The sequence below is a fragment of the Trachemys scripta genome, chromosome 1 (assembly GCF_013100865.1).
Source record: "Trachemys scripta elegans isolate TJP31775 chromosome 1, CAS_Tse_1.0, whole genome shotgun sequence".
NCBI classification, from domain to species: Eukaryota; Metazoa; Chordata; order Testudines; family Emydidae; genus Trachemys; species Trachemys scripta.
This window is the reverse complement of record NC_048298.1, coordinates 289118348-289141295: the sequence shown is the minus strand read 5'-3', so window position 1 is coordinate 289141295 and position 22948 is coordinate 289118348. Positions and strand designations below refer to the sequence as shown.

Here is a 22948-nt window from a genome sequence, read left to right as displayed (position 1 = left end):
TGAACTATTTGCTCGCTCAGCCCCTGCAAACAAGGGCCTGAGCTTACCTGTGTTGGCCCGCCCTGATCCAGGGCCTGGCCTCTGAACTATTTGCTCGCTCAGCCCCTGCAAACAAGGGCCTGAGCTTACCTGTGTTGGCCCGCCCTGATCCAGGGCCTGGCCTCTGAACTATTTGCTCGCTCAGCCCCTGCAAACAAGGGCCTGAGCTTACCTGTGTTGGCCCGCCCTGATCCAGGGCCTGGCCTCTGAACTATTTGCTCGCTCAGCCCCTGCAAACAAGGGCCTGAGCTTACCTGTGTTGGCCCGCCCTGATCCAGGGCCTGGCCTCTGAACTAGTTGCTCGCTCAGCCCCTGCAAACAAGGGCCTGAGCTTAACTGTGTTGGCCCCGCCCTGATCCAGGGCCGGGGCTTTGAACTGTTTCCTCGCTCAGCCCCTGCAAACCCGGGCCTGAGCCAACCGTGTTTGCCCCGCCCTGATCCAGGGCCTGGGCTTTGAACTCTTTGCTCGCTCAGCCCCTGCAGTCAAGGGCCTGAGCTTTAACTGTGGCTGCTCCGACTCTGCACTAAAGAGCCGGAGTTCCGGGACTAACTGACTACTTGTTCCCACAGCAGTGAGTCGGTGTGGCTCCCCTCCTGTCCAGAAGGGTCGAGCCCCGGCTAGGACCTACTACACAGACTAACACGGCTGTTACTCTGAAACTTGTAATTAATTAGACAGCAGACTTGAGGAATGCGTTTTACCTGAAGTATTTTAGCTTTTCATTTTTGGCCATCTTTCTCTAGATTTCTCATGAAAACTACTACCTTTACACCTAGTAGAAAGTCAGACTATAACTCACTGATACCACATATCTAGCTACTGAGATTCCTAGTGATTGAATCTCCCCTCACAACAGGGTGTCTACAAACATAACCTACTCCTAGGGTGACTTCAGTGAGTAAAAGATTATGAGACTTCTCTACCTCTAGCAGAAGGTGGGTTTGTCCTAGTGACCTAAGGAAGTTTGTCCATCTCTTTCACCATAGTTTCCTCCTATCATAAAAACAAATTATTTGAATGGAGGGTGCGGTAGCCAATCCACAGATGGACCTACTGTACAATATCCTACATAAAGTCTAGAATTGTCCTTCTGCATCTCTGTCATCAAGATACTGTGCTTTTATTCGGAGAGTCACACACTAAACCAAGTAGTTGTAGGTTTTCCTCATTATGCAATAGACTGATTATCCCCCACCTGGACTAGTATGCTACTAGTATTCTACCGCCATAGTTGAAGTGGAGCTTTTACTTTGACAGGTTCTCTATTTATAAGCTGGGGCTTACTTTAAGTTGATTTTCTTAACTTTAGCCCGCTAATGATTATGAAACCTACTCCTCAAAAGATTCATTCCCATTTTCTCTAGACTCTTATACCCTGTCAGTGCCTCTGTCTGGAGTCTCTGTGATTGTGCCTCTTGATAGCATTATGTTACTGGTACAAAGCACAAGGAATTTATTACTAAGGGAAAAAGAGCTGGTCTTACCTATATATAGCTCACTCACTTTGAAAACACAGATTTAAGATTAGCTTTGAGCATTCATGGTCAAAATCACTTATAGCCAATTATTTAATACCTTTATAAAAATCCTGCTACATGGCTATCCTTCATTGAATGCTCACCTAAGAAGGCTCACATACAATACTGAAATTCTTTGGCATTTTCTATTGCAAACAAAAATTCATTTTTTATTTGGATTCTTATTTAGAACTATTGCTACTTAAATGCTTGAATCTAATAAAATGTATTATGATTGTTTGTTTTACCCACACTGAAGGCTGAATTCTGCAGCTGCGTTGGGGGTGGGGCAGGATTACTCCCCCTTTATGCTCCTGGATCCTAGCTCCAGTTGAGAATGAGGCCCCTGGTGCAAACTAGAAAAGTCAGTTGACTTGGCTGGAAATATCTTCCAAGGGGCTATTCTACCAGCCAGGAATCTACCTGGTATAAGCTGTGCTCAGAATACTGTCTTTCCTCTGATGCACCCTTAATGCTGGATCAGAGAGATGAGGCACTTCTGCTGCCTCTTTGATACTGCCACACTGAGATTCCTCTTTTGAAGGGGAGTCCACAACTGGCTGTTTAATCAGACTTTATCTTGCTTGAGCAAACCAGTTGGAATAAGAGACTAGGGTCTACCCCTGAAAATTAATGAAATTTTAGCTATGATATTCATGTATAGACAATGAAGACATTAGCAAAGGAGTAACATTGGGGAATCATCCCTTGAATATCCATGTGTGGAGGGTTGAAGTTGGTCACCTCCATGGCACCATTCCTACAGAATCTGCAGTTTCCTTCTGTACTTGTCAGCACCAATGGAACCCCTATCACTGGGGATCCCAAAGCAACCACTCCCAAAAGTGGACTAGGCAATATGATTCCATGGCCAGCCATGCTGGCAAGGAGCAGAGGATGGCTCTGAAGGGTCCTAGAGCCAGCGTAGAGGCACACGGCCTCTACAAGTATATTCCTTTGCCAGATTCCCTGAGGTCTGAGGGGTTTGGGTTCTGAATCCCCAACTTTGTCTGTGTCACAGCAAGAACATGATGGAGGAATTCAGGGGAAAAGTCTGAGAGGAGAAACCTGACAGACTGTTTCTCCCTCTGAGCCAGTCCAACGGGCTTTCCCATAGGAGGCCGTAATCTAGCTCATAAGAATGTCCACACTGGACCAGACCACTGGCCCATTTAGCCAAGCATTATATTTCTGACAGTGGGAAGTACCACATGCTTCAGAAGATGTAAAGTCTCCACAGTGGATAATTATGCAGTACCATGTCTATGAGTGAAATTTTGTCCTGACCCCACTGAGTTAGCGGTTGGTTTATGCCCTAGAGAATGAGGGCTTGTACTCCCTAAATGCTTTTATCCTAGCCAGTTTAATTGTAGATAGAATTATTATTCATATAAATTTCTAGTCCTTTTTTTAAATCCTATTACGACCTTGGACATAATAAAGGTACATCTACACTGTAGCTGGAGGTATAATTGCCACCTCAGGTAGATATACAAGTGCTAACCTTAGTCAAGCAAGAGTGCTAAAAAATGGTGTGATTCTGGTGATGTGGGTGGTGACAAGTTTGCTGCCCAATACATATCTAGAGTCTCAGATGGTATTGTACTTGGGTGGCAAGCTTGTGCTACAGCACAGGTATTTATATCAGTTCTATTGTTTCACCCAGTATACAGACTCTGGAACAGTACTGCACTGGTTCATAATTGGAATATTTTATAACCAGAAAGAACAGGAGTACTCGTGGCACCTTAGAGACTAACAAATTTATTAGAGCATAAGCTTATGCTCTAATAAATTTGTTAGTCTCTAAGGTGCCACGAGTACTCCTGTTCTTTTTGCGAATATAGACTAACACGGCTGCTACTCTATAACCAGAAACTTAGTTTTTAGAAGTTTGTCTTCTACAAAGTCTGGATGTCATATTGAAAGACTAAATCTTCTCCACTTAACTACACATAACAAGGTCAAAAAACTTTTGTCCTTTCCGCTTGATATTTGTGGTTCTTAAGTGTGGGCAGAGGAACTGCTTAAGACTTCAATCCTGGCCACACACAAAAAAAAGCTCAGGCTTTGCTGGGAGAGGGGTTTTTATTTTAAGCTGCTAAACGTTAACAAAGACAGATTGATTTTTAAGTACGTCAAATTTTACAACCCTGACATGAATAGTAAAAACACTACTCAAATAGAACAGCAAGGCCCAGGGACATCACCCTGTGTAAAGTCCACCCAGTTTCTGAACTCCCCACTACTATGAAAGGAAAGGTGCTAACATTCCTACCAGAATGTTGTCCCTGGACCTTACATAGCAGTTCCCAGAAAAGAGAAGCTACTGACATGTATGTGAACTTTAGAGAGCCCCTTCCTCCTCCCGACCCCCGCCCACCTAGACTAGAAGCAGTCTCTGCTACTCCATCCTTATATCCAAAGAACTTTTTTGATAAATGGTTTCAATACCCATCTCCACTCACAGAACTCTGTGACTTCAGTTTTAAGAACAAGGCTCTCAATCTATTCAAACTACATGCTACTCTCTGGAAAAATGGATTTACCAGATCTCCAGTGGCAAATAGCAAATAGCCCTGGTAATTTGAGAAAGGACACTAATACCTTGGACCAGCAGAATTTAATTCTGGCTCTCAGAGCTGTATGATTTTTAACTCCTACTTAGAAAAGTCAGAAGACAGGCAGGCACTTCGAATGAAAGTGCCTCCTCAGCCATGACTAGACACAGTACCAACCTTAACTTGTAATGAAATCTGAAAAAACGTGTTTTAACAAAAAAAGTGGTTTGTTTTTATTAGTACTATTCCTACTGTTTTTATTTTTAATCAGGACTACTCTTACTGTTTTTATCCCCTACCGATGCCCTCATATTCTATGGTTGACAAAAAAAGTCACAAGACAGAAGCCATAAAAAAATTGACTCAATATTATAATGCTTATAAGTAGTAATCGGTGGTCTGGAGAGTTGACTGTTCACATAGTGCTGGTTTAACTACCATTTACAGTAAATGTGAAATCAGTTTTTTTTTTTTTAAATCAGCACATTTATTGAACTATATAGAACAAAGGTGAGGTTATGCAAGTTAATTTATACAGATGTGTACACACAGCAATCTTTGTACTTTTTGATCTTGATATAAACCTGCATCAGAATGATGGCACTACAGCATTTAATTTTAAAATAATTTGCAATTTTTATCAATTTCCTTCTTGGTGGGAAAAGGCAACATGTTAGGCTAAGCACTGCTACAGAGCTCAGTATTTGGAATCAAATATAATTATGAGCATTAACTATACCAAGTACTCACTAGAGTTCCATCAGCAGATGACACTTTTTCATATGTCTTCCAAGCATTTGCTCTTACAGTGTCTGACACTCTTAAAGTGTCACAAAGTGCAACAAAGTCAGTTTCTCCAAACTCAAGCCTAGGAGAGAGGGTGAAAAAGACTATTAGTCTGGTCTATAAGTAACAGGTTATTTTAAATGAAAATTCATCTCTGACATGGTTACAAAGTATAAAACATTAGATATCATCTGACACTTCACTAGATACAAAGCCCATTGTGTTGAGCATCCTGCAAAAAAAAGCTGGAAAAGTTACCTTGTACATGCAGAAGATAATATTTAGCAGTTTTAATGTACCACAATACTTACATAACTCAAACCTGGAAGTCACTTATAACTAAAGCCCTGCACGGATACAGAATTTGTATCCACATCTGACCCGCAAACATAGTCCACAGATATAAAGCTGATATCCGCAGATTTGCAGGGCTCTACTTATAACACCAAAAGCCCAGGAATGGGTTGAAGGAAGGTCATAGCCTAAAACTAGTAACTAACAGTGTACCAAGATTGGAACAGCCCTAACAAAAAGTCAGAATTAAGACCGGGGAACTGGCCTCACATTAGAACGTCTAATTAATCCTGAAATTCTTGATACATGTACATCAGCTACCTGTAACAGAGAGAGAGGCAAATCCTTTTGTAGTGTGAAAAACTGCTCTGTCTTAATTTGCTATTTAGGGTGTACTGAGCATGCTCAGTAACATCTGCTGAAGTCACTGCCCTTCCTTGGCATCAGAGTCTGCGGACTGCTTTTTGCAGGGGTTAAAAAGTGGCAAAGGGGGCAAATTGGAGGAAGGGGGTGGCCAAGGTGTGAGCAGGAGTCAGAAATTGACTGGGTGAGGGGGTTCAAGCAGCTGAAGACAGGGTTAGGATAAGGGCTGAAGAGCAAAATCAAAGACAAGGAGAGGGGGCAATAGAAGCCCGGGGGTTAAACCCACTGATGAGGCGCTGCCAGAAGGTAACAGAGGGCAAAACCCTGGCACAGGCAGAGGGGGTAACAGCTACCTGGGTAGATTGAGACACAAGTGTTTGCAAAAATGGGGGGGTGGAGAAGGTCAGAGGGTCTTTTTTATTTTGTCAAAGGGGCTTTTTTATTTCCTCTCCCATGGGACAGTATGTCTCAGCATGGGCTTTCCAGGGCTGGGTTCTTAAAGGCACAGGCATCCCAATGCCTAGTCATCACAGCTCCTCTGTCTGATGTAACCTACTGAGGTGCTGCAGGAGACTTGAATCAGTGAAATATTTTACCTATACCCCCTCAGAAACAAAGAATCACTTATCAGTGTATATGACCGCATAAAGTTTCATAGCAGTTCACAAATTTGTCTTATCTGCTGCTGGGATTCCCTAAATTACTTTTAGCACCTCATCATTTACCTTTGTTATTGTGCAGATGCATATAATTGTGATATTTAATTTATATTTTAATAAATACTCATTGAAAATACGTATAAGTACTTGCTAGTAGTTTTAACATTGCCATCTGTGTTTCTAGTATTGCACTAGGTATGATTTTTACTGTGATTTCTGATTTGGAATTTTTCATTCTAACTTTTTCTTGAGTACCAGAAGACGGGAAAGGCAAGAGGTAGCAAATAAGGCAGGTCCGCAAATAACACTCTTACACATCAGTAACTACTACTTGTTACAAGTTTCTAACAGTGTTCCAGTAGAAGATTTGATCAGATAACAGTTTAATATCAATAACTTGCTACTGGTAGCAAATTACACCAGATAGAGTTTTTTACAATACCTTATGTATCAGTCACTGCTACTGGGAGCAAATTAAGACAGATGGCAGTTTTTCACACTACCCGGGCTCGAGCTGTCCTTGGGAAGCATGGGGGCCGAAGACCTGGAAGTGATCAGGAACCCAGGTAGGACCCAGCCTTCCATTCTGGGTTTGCACTGCCTGAATCTTTTAGTTGTTAACAGGTCAACACTAAGGTTACATCAGCATGAATTGCTTAACGCTTCGTCACTGCATGTGCCTCCAGTCAGAGCCAGGTCTTCAGCCGTTACATTTCACTACGGTGGGTGTTTAGCCGGCCACAGCTGACACGTGCAGTACCAGCGAGGCTAAGGTAGCCTCCCACCTGGAGGACACGGTTCGTTTGACGGACAGCGGCGCGCGCTGAGTTTATACAGCCAGGGCAACCTCTGCCCACGGGAGCGCCGCCTCAGCCATAACGCCCGGGACAGAGCAAGCTTCCGCGTCTGCCCGAGCAGAGCTGCCCTCACCCGGGACATGCCCGGAGCAGCGTGAGGAGGGGGCGGCGCCGCGGGTGCTAGAGCCCCGGGCAGGCAGGGGCGCCGAGGATGCCGGGCTGGGAAGAGGCGGCTGGCCGGGAGAGGGGAGCTGCGACTCTCACCTGGCGGCGGCAGGCGGGGGGGTGCCGCCAGTGCCGCGGTCCGGGCTGGCTCGTTGGCCCTTGGCGGCGGCTCCCCCCTTCCGGGGGGGCTTGGGCGGCATGTCGGGCCCGCGCGCGGAGCCACCGCAACGGTTGGGTCAGAAGTTTAAATGTCCACCGAGGCGCGGAAAAGGGAAACGGACAAACCGGTTCACCGTCGCAGCCGGGAGCGCTCAAACCGCGGGAAAAACGTCACGTCCGACCCGCCCACGGGGCGGAGCGTACGCGTCACTTCCCAGCCCTCGCTCGTTTCAGAGCAGGGGGAGATAGAGCATATTCAAAAGAGGGCGGAGCCTGCGTACAAGAATGAGGCTGAGAACCCGGAAGAGGAATTCGGAGTCTTGGCAACAGAGGCTCCAGCGCGAGCCGTTCAGCCAATAAGCTCACCCATTTCCCTTAGCCAATAGAGGAGTTGCTGCCGTCTCTGCGTTCTCTGGGCGTCCCAGCAGGTGGAGTAGCTGCCTGACCTTGAGCTAACTCGGGGCTGGGCCTCGCCCTGACTTTCGCCTTAACGGCGACCTGTATAGGAAACGCACGGGCTGGGGGCTGGGGCTCTTCCGGCCCGGCTGCTGCCGCCCCGGGGAGGCCCAACAGGCGTTGCTGCTTTTGGTCAGTTAGTTTTTCCTGCCAGTTTGGCGCATTAGAAATTTAAATCTCGTCTGCTGCGGCGGCGATCGGAGAAACGAGACAGAAAGCGGAGAGGTGGCGTGGAGAAGGGAACCGGAGTCACACCGCTGAAGATGTCTGGGGTTCGTTTGGTGTTTTAATGTCATGTAACTCCAGTGGTTACCGGACCAGTGGGAGCAGTGACGTCAGCACCTACAGCTCTTCAAATAAGGGAATTGTGCTCACAATGCACTCTGCTAAGAGCCTAAGAAGTCCTCCAGCAGTACCAGCCTTTATAGTCATGCTATTTCGGAAGTAAACAACAATCAAGGGAAAACAACAAATTTTAAAAAGTTACACAGGTCTTCATTATATATTATAATTGAATTCCCCCGCCCACCCCCGATCTTCGTGAGAGCAATGCCTTATATTGACTGTAAATCTAGAATTAAAGACATAAGCCTCCATTCACCTGTGTGCGCTTGTGGCTGCTTTGCACTGCTCTGGTGGCACAAAGTCTGATATCTCAGAGCTAGAAGATCTGACCATTGGAGGAGTCCCTAGCAGAGAGGAATCCTCGGTTGGCATAGTGCCATCAGAATAGATCAGGCCACAAAACCTAGGTATGGCTAAGATGTTCTTGCAGTGGAGATCTTTGCCTAAAAGCTAATTGAGTAAGAGACAGCAGAAGCAGGCTCTTATCCTCCATAGTGACTGGTTCACAGAGGGGGATGAGGACTTTGTTAGTGTGATTCACAGCTATTTGCTAGATAGTCTAGGAATAGTGTGATGTAGAAGGCCTGTGTTCTATTCCAGGTGAGAAAAATTGCAGTTTGCACATCCTCAGAGACTTGATTATATTTGTATTAAGCACATTCCAGAATTTTAGCTGCCAAACTTTAACCAGTCTCTACTGAGCCAGCTTTGGGTAGATTTTCATGGGGACACTAAAGGCACTAGAGCGACCCAGTGCTAAATTTCAAGTCCCGGCTCCAAAGATGTATAAACAGGGAAATCTCAAGTAGGAGCAGAGAGGTTATTTTACCTCTGTATTTTGCACTGGTGTGACCACCGCTAGAATACTGTATCCTGTTCTGGTGCCCACAATTCAAGGATGTTGATAAATTGGAGAAGGTTCAGACAAGCCACAAGAACAATTAAAGAATTAGAAAACATGCCTTACAAACTTTTTTTCTGGTGACCCAGTTGAAGAAAATTGTTGATGCCCTTTAACCAACAGAGCTGAGGATGAGGGGTTGGGGTGCAGGGGTGAGGGCTGGGAATGAGGGGTTCAGGGTGTGGGAGGGGGCTGTGGGCTGGGGCAGGAAGTTGGGGTGTGGGAGAGGGTCAGAGCTCAGTGCAAGCTCTGGGGATGAGGGGTTTGGGGTACAGGAGGTGGCTCTGGGTTTGTGGGGGCTCAGGGCTGGGGATTGTGGCAGGAGCTTAACTCAGGCGTCTCCCGGTCAGCAGCGCAGTGGGGGTGCTAAGGCAAGCTTCCTCCCTGTCCTGGCACCACGGACAGCGCTACGCCCCAAAAGCAGCCAGCAGCAAGCCTGGCTCTTAGGCAGAGGCGTGCAAGCAGCTCTATGTGGCTTTTGACTGTAGGCACTGTCTCCCCGTCGCCCCTCCAGCCAGTGCTTTGGGCAGGGGCAGCACGCGGAGCCCTGTGGGCCCCCCCAGGAGCTAAGGGACCTGCTGCTGGCTGCTTCTGGGGCACAGCGCAGTGTCAGAACAAGTAGGGACTAGCCTGCCTTAGCCAGGCAGCACCGGCAACGGGACTGTTAACGGCCTGGTCGGCAGTGCTGACCAGAGCCGCCACAACCCAGTGCCTTACATTCCGCAACCTGGAGTTTGAAAAAAACTTTCGCAGAAGCACTATAGTGGTGCAGTGAGCGGTAAGGATCCATATCTGCATAGACCAGCTTGCTGGCCTTTGGGCTTAGAGTGTCAGCTCCTTAGACCAGGGACGATAACTTCATGTGTTTGTATAGCTCCAAGCACAATGACCAATCAGATTTGGAGTTTCTAGCCCCCACCGTAGTTAGGCTGTGAATTAATAGACAATCATAAAATCTCACTGAGGGGTGAGCCTAGGTGAAACAGAAAAAATAAAGATGAATGTTTTGTTTGGCTGTTGACAAATAAAGGTCCTAAACTGATCTCATTGAAGTTCCTGACAAAACTTCCGTCATAGTGTGTTTCATGCTGGAGCAGTTAAGTAACGCTGTTTTATCTCTCCAGTCCACTGTTCTTAATTTTAAGATTGCTAGCATAGTGTTTTGATAATAATACACTGAGGCAGTTTTGCTTTATGTTATATAGCTGTTTGTTATTTCTGTGTTGCTAGTGATGACACTGCATATGGTACCCTGATATCCTAGAAGATCTTGGGATGGGGGAAGAAGGGAGTAGTAGCAGCAAATATTTCTAAGATGCAGAGTAGGATAGTTCAGATTCAGCCCTGATGCCTTGACTTTAAGAGTTACATTGCTTATACCAGAGCTAAATTTGGCCCTTTATGCTAAAGTCTCCCACATAGCTACTCAAAATAGGTGGGATATGGACAGGTCCTAATAATGGAATTTTGTAGAGTAAGAATAAAGCTAATCTGTGCAGGAGACAGAATTTTCTTGGGGGCTGATCCAAGACTGTGGAAGGAACTCCCTTAGGAACCAAGGACCATCACAAACCTCACCACTTTCTGTTCCAAGTAAAAGGTGCATTTCTTAGACCTGTCTTTAACAAACACATAGCAATAGCTGTTATATATTAACTGTTATAAACATTCTAAAACAAGATACTGTACTGCACACACTTTTCCCCTTGGGAAAGTATGAGAACAAAAGCACATTATAGCTGTTATTCACTTAGAAGGTACAGATACTATGGTGATAAGTGTTAAAAAAAAAACACTTATCCTATATTCTTTTCAACTCTATTATTGACACACCTGAAGTAAAGCTTAGCCATTTACTCACCATTCTCATGTGCACTGATCATCACAACTAGCTCTGCAAGTAAGCAACTCACATACATGTATACTCCATCCACTGGAGCAGTGGTACACATATGCACAAGCCAGTCCATCACTTTGCCACAGCCAGGTCTCTTCTCTCAGGCAGCGTCTATAGAATTTTTGTACCAGTATTATTATTTTGGTTAGAGGTGGGGGTTGTTTTGTTTTTAAACACTGAAATAGTTATACTGGTATACCTCCTTGGTATGGACAGTTATAGTGGTATAAAGGTGCCTTTTACCAGTGTATCTTATTCCCTTGTTTGTATGGGAATAGCTATACCAGTATAAAGCACATTGATTCAGCAAGATGCAGTTATATTGGGTATAAGTTTCACATGGACTGTCTGAGGAACCTGATAAGATGGCAAGACAAAGTTCCAGCTACTGCGATTCTCCTAGGGGGAGGTATTCAAAGCATCCATACTTTGTTGATGAAAGCACAGATGAGATGGGCAGGCCATATCACCAGAATGTCAGATGAACTACTGACAGAGATACTAAAATTGGAACGATACAGAGATTAGCATGGCCCCTGCGCAAGGATGACATGCAAATTCGTGAAGCGTTCCATATTAAAGTAGTTGTGGCTGAGTGGTTAAGGTGATGGACTCAGCCATCCATTAGGGTCTCCCTGCACAGGTTTGAATCCTGCCAACTATGGAAGCGTTTGAGTGATCTCATTGTGGGCAGGAGGGATAGCTCAGTGGTTTGAGCATTGGCCTGCTAAACCCAGGGTTGTGAGTTCAGTCCTTGAGGGGGTTAGGGAATGGGGGTAAAAAACTGTCTGGGGGTTGGACTAGATGACCTCCTGAGATTCCTTCCAACCTGATATTCTATGTTCTTTTATGGTGAGCTAAAGGAGGAAAAGGGCTCTTAAGGAGGCCAGAAGAAATATTTCAAGGATTCTCTCACGTTATCCTTGAGGTGTTTCAACATTGACACAGAGTTTTGGAGAGATCTCGCTCATGATTGTTCTACCTGGCGAAGCCTCATCATTGCTGGAGCTACAGTTGAGGAGAACTATTGAGGCAGAGCAGAAGCGCCAGCAGTGTAAATCACGCAAAAGCAGCATGTCCGCTGTTAATCAAGTAACCCCGGCGGCATCTCTTGTTCAGTGTGCCACAGACCATTCAAAGCTGAAATTGGCCTGATCAGCCATTCACGTGTTCACAGAAACCAAACTAACCAGTGATGTCATAATCATCTTCAACTGCGAAGGACAAACATCATCCACACTAGGGGGAGTTGAACCACTTTAGTTATACTAACATAGTTAAAGCAGTAAAATTGTATATATAGACAAGACTTAAGATATCTCATGGCTTTCTTCAAAGTTGCGAAGTTTGAATTATAGGTTGGAGGAAGATTTGAAGCTCTTTAAATTTACAAGTCCAGTGCGGTAGTTAATTGCTGCCAATAAATTACCTGGTGTGAATAGTTATTGGACATCAGGAAGTTGAATGGAACATACTAGAGAGTAATACAGGCCTCATCACAAAACAAACACTGTAGCACATAGCAATGGTAATACTTCTGTGCTCCTAATATATTAATCTCAAAGTATGTCATGACAATGGGATTATTTTTGGTTAAAAAGGAAGCTTTCAAAATATTTAGGTATGTTTCCAACTTTCAGTAAGAAAATCAAACCCAAGTTAAGCCAGAGAGGGGTGGTTGGTGGACAAGAATGGTGAGGTACACTCCCAGTCCCGGGACAGTTTTAAAAACTAGAGTTTTAATAAAGTTAGTATTAAAAAAAATACATAACCAGCCAACCAAGCACAGCTTGCACAAGCCCCATTGCTTCTCAGTCCTTTCAGAGTGAAGCAAACTCTGCTGCTGCAACCAAAGCTGATCCTTTTGATCCCCTCAGCAGATCTTCAATCCTTAGAGGCACAGGGTGCAGGTAAACCTAGATCTGATATTTGCTTATGAGTATTACATGTACACATTGCATAAGTGAAAGTGTTGAGTGCTTCAGGTATTTTAAAAGTAACAGTAAAAATGGTCAGTTTTACTCCCATTTTCCTGGGAATAATTTTGAAATAAATGTGTTTTGCTCAGTATAGCACAGCATTCATGCTCATCCTTAGAAAACAGCAACCGTGGTTCCTACTGTTCTGGCTATAGTTTTGCTTGGTTAAAGCGAAACAAAACATATTTGATTAGAGGCATTGTGCACTGATGGGTCTATTTAAGGTGACATCAGGCATCCAAATTTATCACATATCATCCCCAAAATCTGAAGTCAAAAGAAAGCTCCAGACACTGAGTAACAACCAAGGAGCTGTACTGGGACATGTGCTGTTCAATATAATCATAAATGATCTGGAAAAGGGGATAAAGAGCGAAGTGGCAAAATTTGCAGATGATGCAAAATTATGTCCAAAGCAGCTTGAAAGGCATTACAAAGGGATTTCACAAAACTGGGTGACTGGACAACAAAATGGCAGATGAAATTCAATGTTGATAAATGCAAAGTAATGCACATTGGAAATCATAATCCCAACTATACATAATGGGATAACTATACATGATGGGATCTAAATTAGCTGTTACCGCTCGAGAGAGATCTTGGAGTCATTGTGGATAGTTCACTGAAAACATCCGCTCACTGTGCAGTGGCAATCAAACAAGCTAATAATGTTAGGAACCATTAGTAAAGGGATAGATAATACAGTAAATATCATAATTCTACTATATAAATCCATGATATGCCAACACCTAGAAAACTGCATGCAGTTCTTGTCACCCCCATCTCAAAAAAGAATTGAAAAAGGTACCAAGAAGGGCAACAAAAATGATTAAGGGTATGGAACAGCTTCCATATGAGGAGAGATTAAAAAAAATGGGTCTTTTCAGCTTTGAAAAGAGATGACTAAGGGGGGATATGATAGAGGTCTATAAAAATCACGAATAGGGTGGAGAAAATTAATAAGGAAATGAGTTATTTACTCCGTCACATAACACAAGAACCAGTGATCACCCAATGAAATGGATAGGCAGCAGGTTTAAAACAAACAAAAGGAAGTATTTCTTCACACAATGCACAGTCAACCTGTGGAACTTGTTGCCAGGGGATGTTGTGAGGGCCAAAACTATAACTGGGTTTAAAAAAACATTAGATAAATTCATGGAGGATAGATCCATCAATGACTATTTGTCAAGGTGGTCAAAGGACGCAACATCATGCTCTGGGTGTCCCTAAACCTCTGACTGCCAGACGCTGAATGATGACACGGCTCACTCAATGATTGCCTGTTCTGTTTGTTTGCTCTGAAGCAACTGGCATTGGCCACTGTTGGAAGACAGGATACTAGGTTAGATGGACCATAGATCTGACACAGTACGGCCATTATTATGTTCTTACAAGGTTTAACCATTATCTTTTGTGGAAAATGGAAACAATATGCACGTGAATCAGCAGGAGACATGCTTCCAAGCACATCAACATGACTCATGAAAAACATGGTTCCAAGAATGAACCATTAGCCATTTCCTGGCATTTATTTCATCTTTTTTTGTAAACTCACAAAATACAACATCCTGAAAGATTTTAAGTTAAATTATCCTTAATGGGTTTTTTACTAATTTTCATGTTTGCCTTATAACATCAAAAACAGGCTACTCTCTTTTCAGAAGTCATGATTATGTAGATTTCCTACCACATATGAACATATCCATTCTAAGAATAAACTGTCAATTAAACCCACTGTAGAATAAATAGATTACATTGTATACTTAAGAGAACTTTCCTCTGCAGTAAATATTTTTCCCTGACCCAAAGCAATCACAATAGCGGGAAGCTTGCTTGCAGAGTGTTTACAATAGCAGGAAGCTGTTCTGAATCCACATAATGTATCCTCCCACAGTATTAATGAAAGATCATTTAAGAGATAGAAAGTAAGAGAGAGCTCAGTTCAGTTAAGAAACTTTATATTAATGTAAGATACAGACTCCCATAACATTACATTATTTTTAAAAATAGGCATACATCAAGCAGCTAAACATTGGCATATTTTCCCTAAGTATTCCTGCTTTCTAATATATCAATGTCCAAAAATCAATATAGTAAATAGGGTCCAGTTCCCTTGTCCATGCCACAGCTCAAAAATGGATCTCTGGAGGTTCTCCTAATAGCCTTTTTATGGGAGGTAGCGTTTTTTAACTGAATCCAGCCTCAAAATAGCAGTAAGGAAAACAAATAAGTCTTGGGCCAGAAATTTGAAACTTACACGCTTAGAGTCCATATTTGAGCACCTAAATAAAAGTGACCTGATTTTTAAGGATTATGAGAACCTACAGTTTCTATCGGTTTCTCTGGGAGTTGTGAGTGCAACACTCATGGAGAAGGGAAGAGAAAATTAAAAAAGAAAAAAAAAATCAGTCCACTTTTACTTTAGGTGACTAATTATGAATTTATGGACCACGTCCTCAGCTGGCATACATCAGTCTATCTCTAATTACTTTAATGGAGCTAAGATAATTTACACCAGTTGAGGACGTGGGCTTAAGTGTCTAACTTTGGGCTCCTAAAGTTAGACGTTTTATTCTTAGTTTTTAGAATTCAAGTGTTTCGTTTGTCTGTGATAAATACAAGATATACATTAAGTAAAAAACATTGTTTTTAAAAAACAGTTTTAGAAAAAGTTAACATCTTAGGTAATCTTATACTAAGATGTTTTTATATGAGGGAAAAGTCATCAGAGCTTCTTTCACAGGGAATCTTTGTATTTGTATTTTATCAAAGCTGCAAACATATCAAGGCTTCATGTGCTTTATTAAAAATTGATCATTATATAAAGCAGTTTAACACTGATGGCCAACAACTTTGCTAATATACTTCATACCTTTGCAGTGGCTGACACAATCCTATCTCCATAATTAGTATGAATGCTTTGTATTCTACAGCTATTGAATGCAATATGCAGATTTACAAATATACAATGACGGTAAATTATGGTGATATAACAAGAGTTTATTAAAAATTAACCAACTATGATGAGTAAGCCAAACTTAGGTCTTCTCTTATTATGGTATGTGCAGTGTAAAAAACACACAATTTAAATGCGTAGCACAATACTCATTTTAAATGAACAGCCAAAATGAACAGTGTGCTTCTTGTTGATCTTCCATATTACAATAATGTACTGTATTTTGATTTAATTTCAACACTCATCTAAGAAAGCTATTGCTGGGACAAATAATCTAATTCGGTCAAATTTCTGGAGAATATATGGCTTCATTCATGTGGAACAAGCATTAATTTTCCCCCTAAATTAATTATAGCAAAAGAGAACCTAAGAAGACTTTTAGACAAACAAGTTTGTTAGATTTATTTTCCATTGCACATACATGGATTATATAAAAGTTAGTAACAAGTTACTGCTTAATTTCCTTACATTTTCTAAAGATAGTTACAGCAGACACTTGCCATATTAAAACATCAAGTCAGAAATCGATTTGAAAAGGTAAATATGACAAGATTTAAAAAAAACAAATTGCACATTTTAGTGAGGAGAAATTCAAATATATGTTTATCTATATGCTGTAACAAACTATATAGCTTAGTATATTACAGTTAGAAGTAGTTCTTTCAGTCCATTTGTACATATTTTTCTCCAGATTAATAATTCTTTTCAATTTTCCTTAATTAAAACTAGCAGATATTTCAGAGACTTTATCTTCCTCGTAGTATTCAAGATTCATCACATGAAATGCACTAGTAACTAAGACTTTATACAATTGCTATTCAAATATAAAAAGGGCACCACACTTGAAAATAAGAAAAAACCCTAAAACATATTTAAAATTTATCATGAGATGAAAAGTGTTTAAGATGTTCAGCAATAAAGCCCTGTCCACTACTTACGTAAAAGAAGATTTTAAAAAATAATCACTGCACACAATACAGAGTGGGATCATACTGTAATCTTTCAGTCTTCTGTTACAGTAATATTCTCCATTACTGTTCACAAATGAGTGTTTCTATAGCAAACCTATTCTCAAAGTGTCGAATCTTTCGGCAATTGGTGGCTTCACGCTTTTGAATTCCTGTTGAGAGTTTGGGGAAATGGGGGAGGAAGGGATGACAAATGAGATAGAGTGATGCATATTAATGGAAGAATTAAAGTATTAGTCCATTTACTGCAATAAGAAGGTACCAGAGGTTCCTCTCAATTCACTTTCAAATCAGAAGCAAATTTATCAACACTTTAGTGATCTATTATTTACTTGTGTCCCTTATTTATCACGGGATCAATTAAAGTGTTCATGTTTTTAAAAAGATGGTTTGCAATCATTTTTCCCATCTGCCACCTTCCCAAACACAGTCAGCAATCTGACTAAGTTACTCAATTAATTTAGTTCAGGTTATGCTTGTAAAACTTCTCCTTCTACATTAAACAAATGCTGAACAACAACTATAACACTTCACTTCTCTAGACACTTGAATCTGAGATTTTCAAAGAGCTTTCCACAGACAAATAATATACGTTTTACAAGATCCAGGTAAACAAGTATTATTCCTATTTTACAGATGCAGACTATGAGACACAGAGCAGTTAAATGACATGGCCAAATTTGCACAAAACACCTAGGACATATCAATTTTCAATTCTGTCCTTTGGCCATAAGACCATCCTTTCTATATATGAAAAATTGAACCATAAAGTGTGTACGTGTTTAACTATTCTGACAGTTATAGTTACTGATGGTAAAGGCCACTATTATTAGTTTTGTGCTATTTATATTGCAGCTGACTGAAAATCTTCTGCCATAACACTTTTCAACACAAAATGGTTTTTCAATTAAACAATCTCAGAAAATTTTCATTTTCTTAAAAATTCTTTTCAAGTTTGGGGGTGGGGGATTAAATGAAAATTTAAAGAAAAATTAATGGGGAAAAAGGTAATTTTATATTGCATTCATTCTTCAAGTCTTCATTCAGGATTAATACCCCATCATGCTAATCTCTGTGTAAACACTCAGGAGCTTCAAGGAGCCAATGACAGCAAGACCACTCTAAATTTTAATCTGAGAGGTATTGTCTTCAACATATCCAGCTATTTATTGACTAGAAACATTAACTTTTCCATCAACACAAGATAACATTCTCAAGAGACTTTACCTTTCATGGTTTCTTTGCGCTGTAGTTTATAGGTTTCCTTGCCACGGCACAGACGATAAATAAAGAACCCCAACTGATCCACATTTTCAATGCGATCAGTAACAACCATCTGTTCATGAATCAGATAGGACTGAGGCAAGTATGTTCCAGCCTACATTAACAAAAAGGCAACAGCTCATTATTAGAAGTGCAATCATTCATTCTTCTGCTAAGTACACACAAGATAATTCAAATCAATTTTATATATTCTCAAACAGCAGCAGTTCTATACAAACAAGGATTTGCAGCTTTGCAGACTTCCAAAATATGTAGTACATACAGAATTTTCTTTTAAACATCAGGAACGTGACTGCATTTTAGTGCAGTTATTTAAGAGCTAATAAAATAATCATATAAAATGTCACAACATTTTCACAGCAGGAGACATTGACCTATAGTGTCTTCCATTACAAAAATTAAATCTATATCAGGTTTTTTTTCCCCCACACAAGAGAAGCAAATTTTCTCCAATTAAGATTCGTCACTGTGGGCCAAATCTTGCAGTCTTTACTCACCAAACACTATCACTTACTAGGGAGTCAATTGTTTCCAATACAAGCTCTGTCCAAGTAAAGACTGCAGAAATGTGCAGGAGGTTAGTACTATCTTGCTGATTGATGGAGGTCCCAGGGATCAGTAGTTTATTACTATCCTTCTGCATGCTGTTAAGTTTAAAATAGGGGGATCCCAAACATTTTTATAGCACAGGCCACAACTTAATGGACAGTGAATGGGAGGATAGATGGTCCACAAGACAATCACATAACATCCTTATGGCAACTATACCAATTGTTTAAATAAAAATATATTAGAAAGTATTTTTTCCTCTATGTTTGCTTCAAGGTCAGCTATTACCAGAAAGTAAGGAAAGCCCAAAAAATGTGACTATTGAGCTCTCCAGAGACCACCAGGAAAAACTCTGCAGACAACAGTTCAGAAAGCTGGTTCAGAAAACAGAACTATGGCCCCATTCCTCGTCCATTTGGAGTCCACAAGAGTTTTGCCATTGATTTAAAAGAGAGTACCATCGGGCCCTATTGTGTGCTTCTGTCAAAGTAGAAGATTCACAGAAACAAAAATTAGCAACTTTATTAAAAGTTGACTTTATTAAAACATTATCCACAAATAAATCAATCGGTCTTTCTAAAATGTGACTGAGTAGAAGGATTCCATTTAGTATAATTCCTATTTCTGACGTTAATGAGAGTGAGTTTTTAATCTATTTTTCACTTGTGAGTTCAAACACTTAAGCTACTTTTAAAAAGCACCTTGGAATCCACAGAAACTGCTGCACTGCATCCAGAAAATTACATTAGCATAGAATTTAGTGTAGCTGGCTAAAGATTTTTATTTTTATTGTCGATAAGCCACTTATGAGTTTCTATTACAAACCAGAGATTAAGGACAACAATATTTTTTCAGTCCAAGCAGCATGTTTAAACAAGCTGATTAAGAGCTGTTCTTTTTAGCACCAGGGTAGTGATTATATAATATTTACTTTGAAATGTAAAAATATTTTTGACCACATCTAAAGAGGCAAACACAGGTGAATTTTTTTTTTCAGCTGACCTCGTAGTTCATTAAACAATGAAAAGCCTTGTTATTTGAACAAATAATTTATAAGTTAAAGACCTTCCAAGTTCAGGTGGGAAAAAAATTTGTTTTCCACAGAAAGAAAATAAAGATTGTTACAGTAGAGACATTGCATATTAAAAGTACACCATATCGTAAACTGCAATCTAATAGAATATAGAACATAAGAAAAACAGATTGCTCTCTACTGTAGTTGAAGGAAATTCTACATTCTCACTTAAGTACTTTAATTGCATACTACAGATGGGGAAAATCATAGCTATAAATTATTCTTGCAGCATATTTGTCCATATACATAGATGCATAGAGTTTAAAGCCAAAAGGGACCATTAGATCATCTAATTGGACATCCTGTATATCACAAGCCATTAAGTTTCACGCAGTTTTATCCCTGTACTGATCCCACCAATTTGGGGTTAGCTAAAGTAGATCTTTCAGAAAGGCATCTAGTCTTCACTTGAAGAGATCAAAAAATGAAGAATCCCTTGGTATTTTGTTCCAATAGTTAGTCACCCTCATTGTTAAAAATGTGTGTCTTATTTTGAATTTGTCTGGCTTTAACTTCCAGCCATTGGTTCTCATTAGGTTTTCTCCATTAAGTTAAAGAGTCAAGTATTACTTATATACTGTAATTAGGCTTAGCAGAATTCTGTTTATTTATAATTTGAACAAACAATATCTAAGGTTTTTTTATTTTTCTATATTTAAATTTTCACAGTTGTGGGAAATTATGGGAGTGTCCAACAATAATTATATAATGACAATAATTGTTGATTCAAATATTTAAAGCTTTATAACTGTTAAAACACAAATTGTCAACATCACATGTAAAAATATACAAAGTAAATATCCTTAACATCAGATTCTAATAGGTTTTCAAGCAGTATTTTTTACTTTGCCTATCTGAAAATTTTTTCATTGTGTAAATATTTTTGTTGGTTTGTGTGTGTGCTGAAATCAATGTTTACTGATAAAAATCTAATCCTTCCAAATCTAACTGTAATCAAGTAACCTCTCAGTCTTCTTTCTGATAAACTAAACATATTGAGTTCCTTACTTCTTTCAGTGGAAGGCACTTTTCTCTGAATAATTCTTTTTGTGAAGACTAGAACTCTATAGACTAGTATCCCAGGATGAGCCTCACCACTGCCATGCACAGAAATAAAATCACCTCTCTACTCTTACTCCTCTGTTTATACATCCAAGGATTGCATTAGCCCTTTTCCCCCACATCTTCACACTAGGATCTTATATTGAGTTGCTTTCCAGGATGCAGTCCCCCATTCTGTAGGTCTATATTGCATTCCTTGTTCTAAATGTATAACTGCATTTAGCTGTATTAAAACACTTTTTGTTTGAATGGACCCAGCTTAGCAAGGGGAACAGATCGCTTTGTGTATGACTGCCTTGCCCTCGTCATTATTTACCAGTCTGCCAATCTTTGTGTCATCTGCAGATTTTATTAGCAATGACTTTATATTTATTTCCAGATCACTGATGAAAATGTTGATTAGCATCAGACCTAGTACTGATCTTTGCAGAAACCACCCTTGAATCACCCCCATTCAAAGATTCCCCATTGACAACTACTTTTTGAGATCTGTCCGTTAGCCTATTCTTAATCCATTTAACGTGTGATTTATCAATACTGTATAGTGCTAATTTTTTAATCAGACTGTCATGCAGCATTAAGTCAAATGCCTCATAAAAGTCTAAGTACACTACATCTCTGCAGTTACCTTTAATCAACCCAACATGTAATCTCATCAAAGAATGACATCTTTCTCTATTTCCAAATCTATAATTCCTTTAAAATGAACTCCTCTGAAGATTTAAGTTCTTTAGTGAGGAGTTAACTTTTCGAAAGCACTTCTCACATGTGAACTCCAGGGCTTGTGAAAATAATATGAACATGTTTCTCTTTATTATATATAACAAAACCACCTGCAATTCAACCATACCTTTATATTGATCAGCAACTCCAAGAAATTTTTTGGTGGCATAACAACTGAAGTGTTTAGAGGAATCACGTAGCACTTATCCAAGCTAAGGTCGAGGTAGGCTGTGAGTCTCTGGGAAAGAAATGCATATTCTAATCAAAATCATTTTAATAATTCTAGGGTTAGCAAAACTGTTAATATTATGCTCAATTACTGTTATATACTTGTTCTTCCTGTAAGCTGCAGTACTGTTAGTTAAAAGGCATGTTCTAATGTATTGAGTTTGGTGGTGGGATACAGAGATAAAAGGCAATCCTAATATCAGGTTAGCTAGAACAGAGATTTCTGCAAGTCAATAGGTACTAGGTAGTTCAGACTTTTCAGTGCATGAGCTGTCAGAGGTTAAGTGCAGTATTTATTTAGTCTTGTTGCTTGTATTTTAAAATTTCAGGGAGAAATCTGAAAGTACAAATCTCCCTTTCAGAGTTCAATGAAACATGACTGGAAGAGAAAACACAATAGAAAATAACAGATGCTATACATAAAAATATTTTATTCTTCCAAAATTCTGTGCAGTTGAAATGCTAATATACTGATATACAAAAATACAAAGAAGTGTCAAACTTGCAGAATCTACATTTTAAACCAGTAATTCATGGTCTCTGGATTATCCAAAGGGTAATATTTGCAATAGTTTATTAATCTATAACTCTAATAGATTCTTGAACTAGACTGAAAGGTCTTGAGGCACCATTAACTAAATTGTTTTTGCTAAGGAAAGGCAATATATCATGTTCAAGTGTTCAGTCTTGCAACATCCAACATTTTTTGAGAGTACCGTATTAAATACAAAGAACTAAGGGCCCCAATCCTGCAAACACTATCGAGCATAACGATTAGTACTATGACTAGTCCACCTGTCAAAGGAGTAAGTACTTTGCTTATAGCAAGAGTCTGCAGCATTGGACCTTAAGTTAACAAAGCATTAAGGCTGAAGAATAATGAAGTATAAAATGTGAGGTTCTTACAGTCACATTACATTTTATTTTCTATTGCTATTTTTTCCTCATACAGCTTCACGTTTCTTATAGCCTGATCCAATGCCTAATAGGAATATTCCTATTGATTTCATTATCTTCAGTGGACATTGGATTAAGTCTTAAATGCATACTACAAAATATATTTATCACCTATAATATTTCTAAGGCTCCTCTCACCATGGTATCACATCTGTGTGGGATTTGCATTATGCCAACTTATCATTGCTGTGGGAAATACCTTGGTCTTTCCTATTTTTATTTTA

At 40.2% G+C, this 22948-nt stretch overlaps 2 protein-coding genes, 1 long non-coding RNA gene and 1 other non-coding gene across 5 annotated transcripts in view; 2 read left to right on the top strand and 2 right to left on the bottom strand.

The window, feature by feature from the left end:
• The window catches only part of RB1 (RB transcriptional corepressor 1), a 161165-nt gene extending 153617 nt beyond the window's left edge, over positions 1–7548 (bottom strand). Inside the window, exons 1-2 of one of the 2 annotated variants that reach the window (XM_034758495.1) lie at positions 7282–7548; positions 4869–4986 (exon numbers count right to left, since the gene is read on the bottom strand). In XM_034758495.1, the coding sequence (XP_034614386.1) occupies positions 4869–4986; positions 7282–7382 (219 nt within the window). In that variant the 5' untranslated portion in view covers positions 7383–7548. The remainder of the gene's footprint in view (positions 1–4868; positions 4987–7281) is intronic. The other variant, XM_034758496.1, reaches the window with a different exon arrangement.
• A 329-nt stretch (positions 7549–7877) lies between these two features.
• On the top strand, positions 7878–8393 carry LOC117870970. Its single transcript, XR_004644096.1, has 2 exons — positions 7878–7929; positions 7965–8393. It is a non-coding gene; the product is annotated as an uncharacterized LOC117870970 (long non-coding RNA).
• A 3021-nt stretch (positions 8394–11414) lies between these two features.
• On the top strand, positions 11415–11521 carry LOC117871440. Its single transcript, XR_004644236.1, has one exon. It is a non-coding gene; the product is annotated as a U6 spliceosomal RNA (small nuclear RNA).
• A 3342-nt stretch (positions 11522–14863) lies between these two features.
• ITM2B (integral membrane protein 2B) overlaps positions 14864–22948 on the bottom strand; it is a 31658-nt gene continuing 23573 nt past the window's right edge. The window contains exons 4-6 of the mRNA XM_034758494.1: positions 21667–21777; positions 18074–18224; positions 14864–16998 (exon numbers count right to left, since the gene is read on the bottom strand). Coding sequence (XP_034614385.1) covers positions 16910–16998; positions 18074–18224; positions 21667–21777 — 351 coding nt within the window. The 3' untranslated portion in view covers positions 14864–16909. The remainder of the gene's footprint in view (positions 16999–18073; positions 18225–21666; positions 21778–22948) is intronic.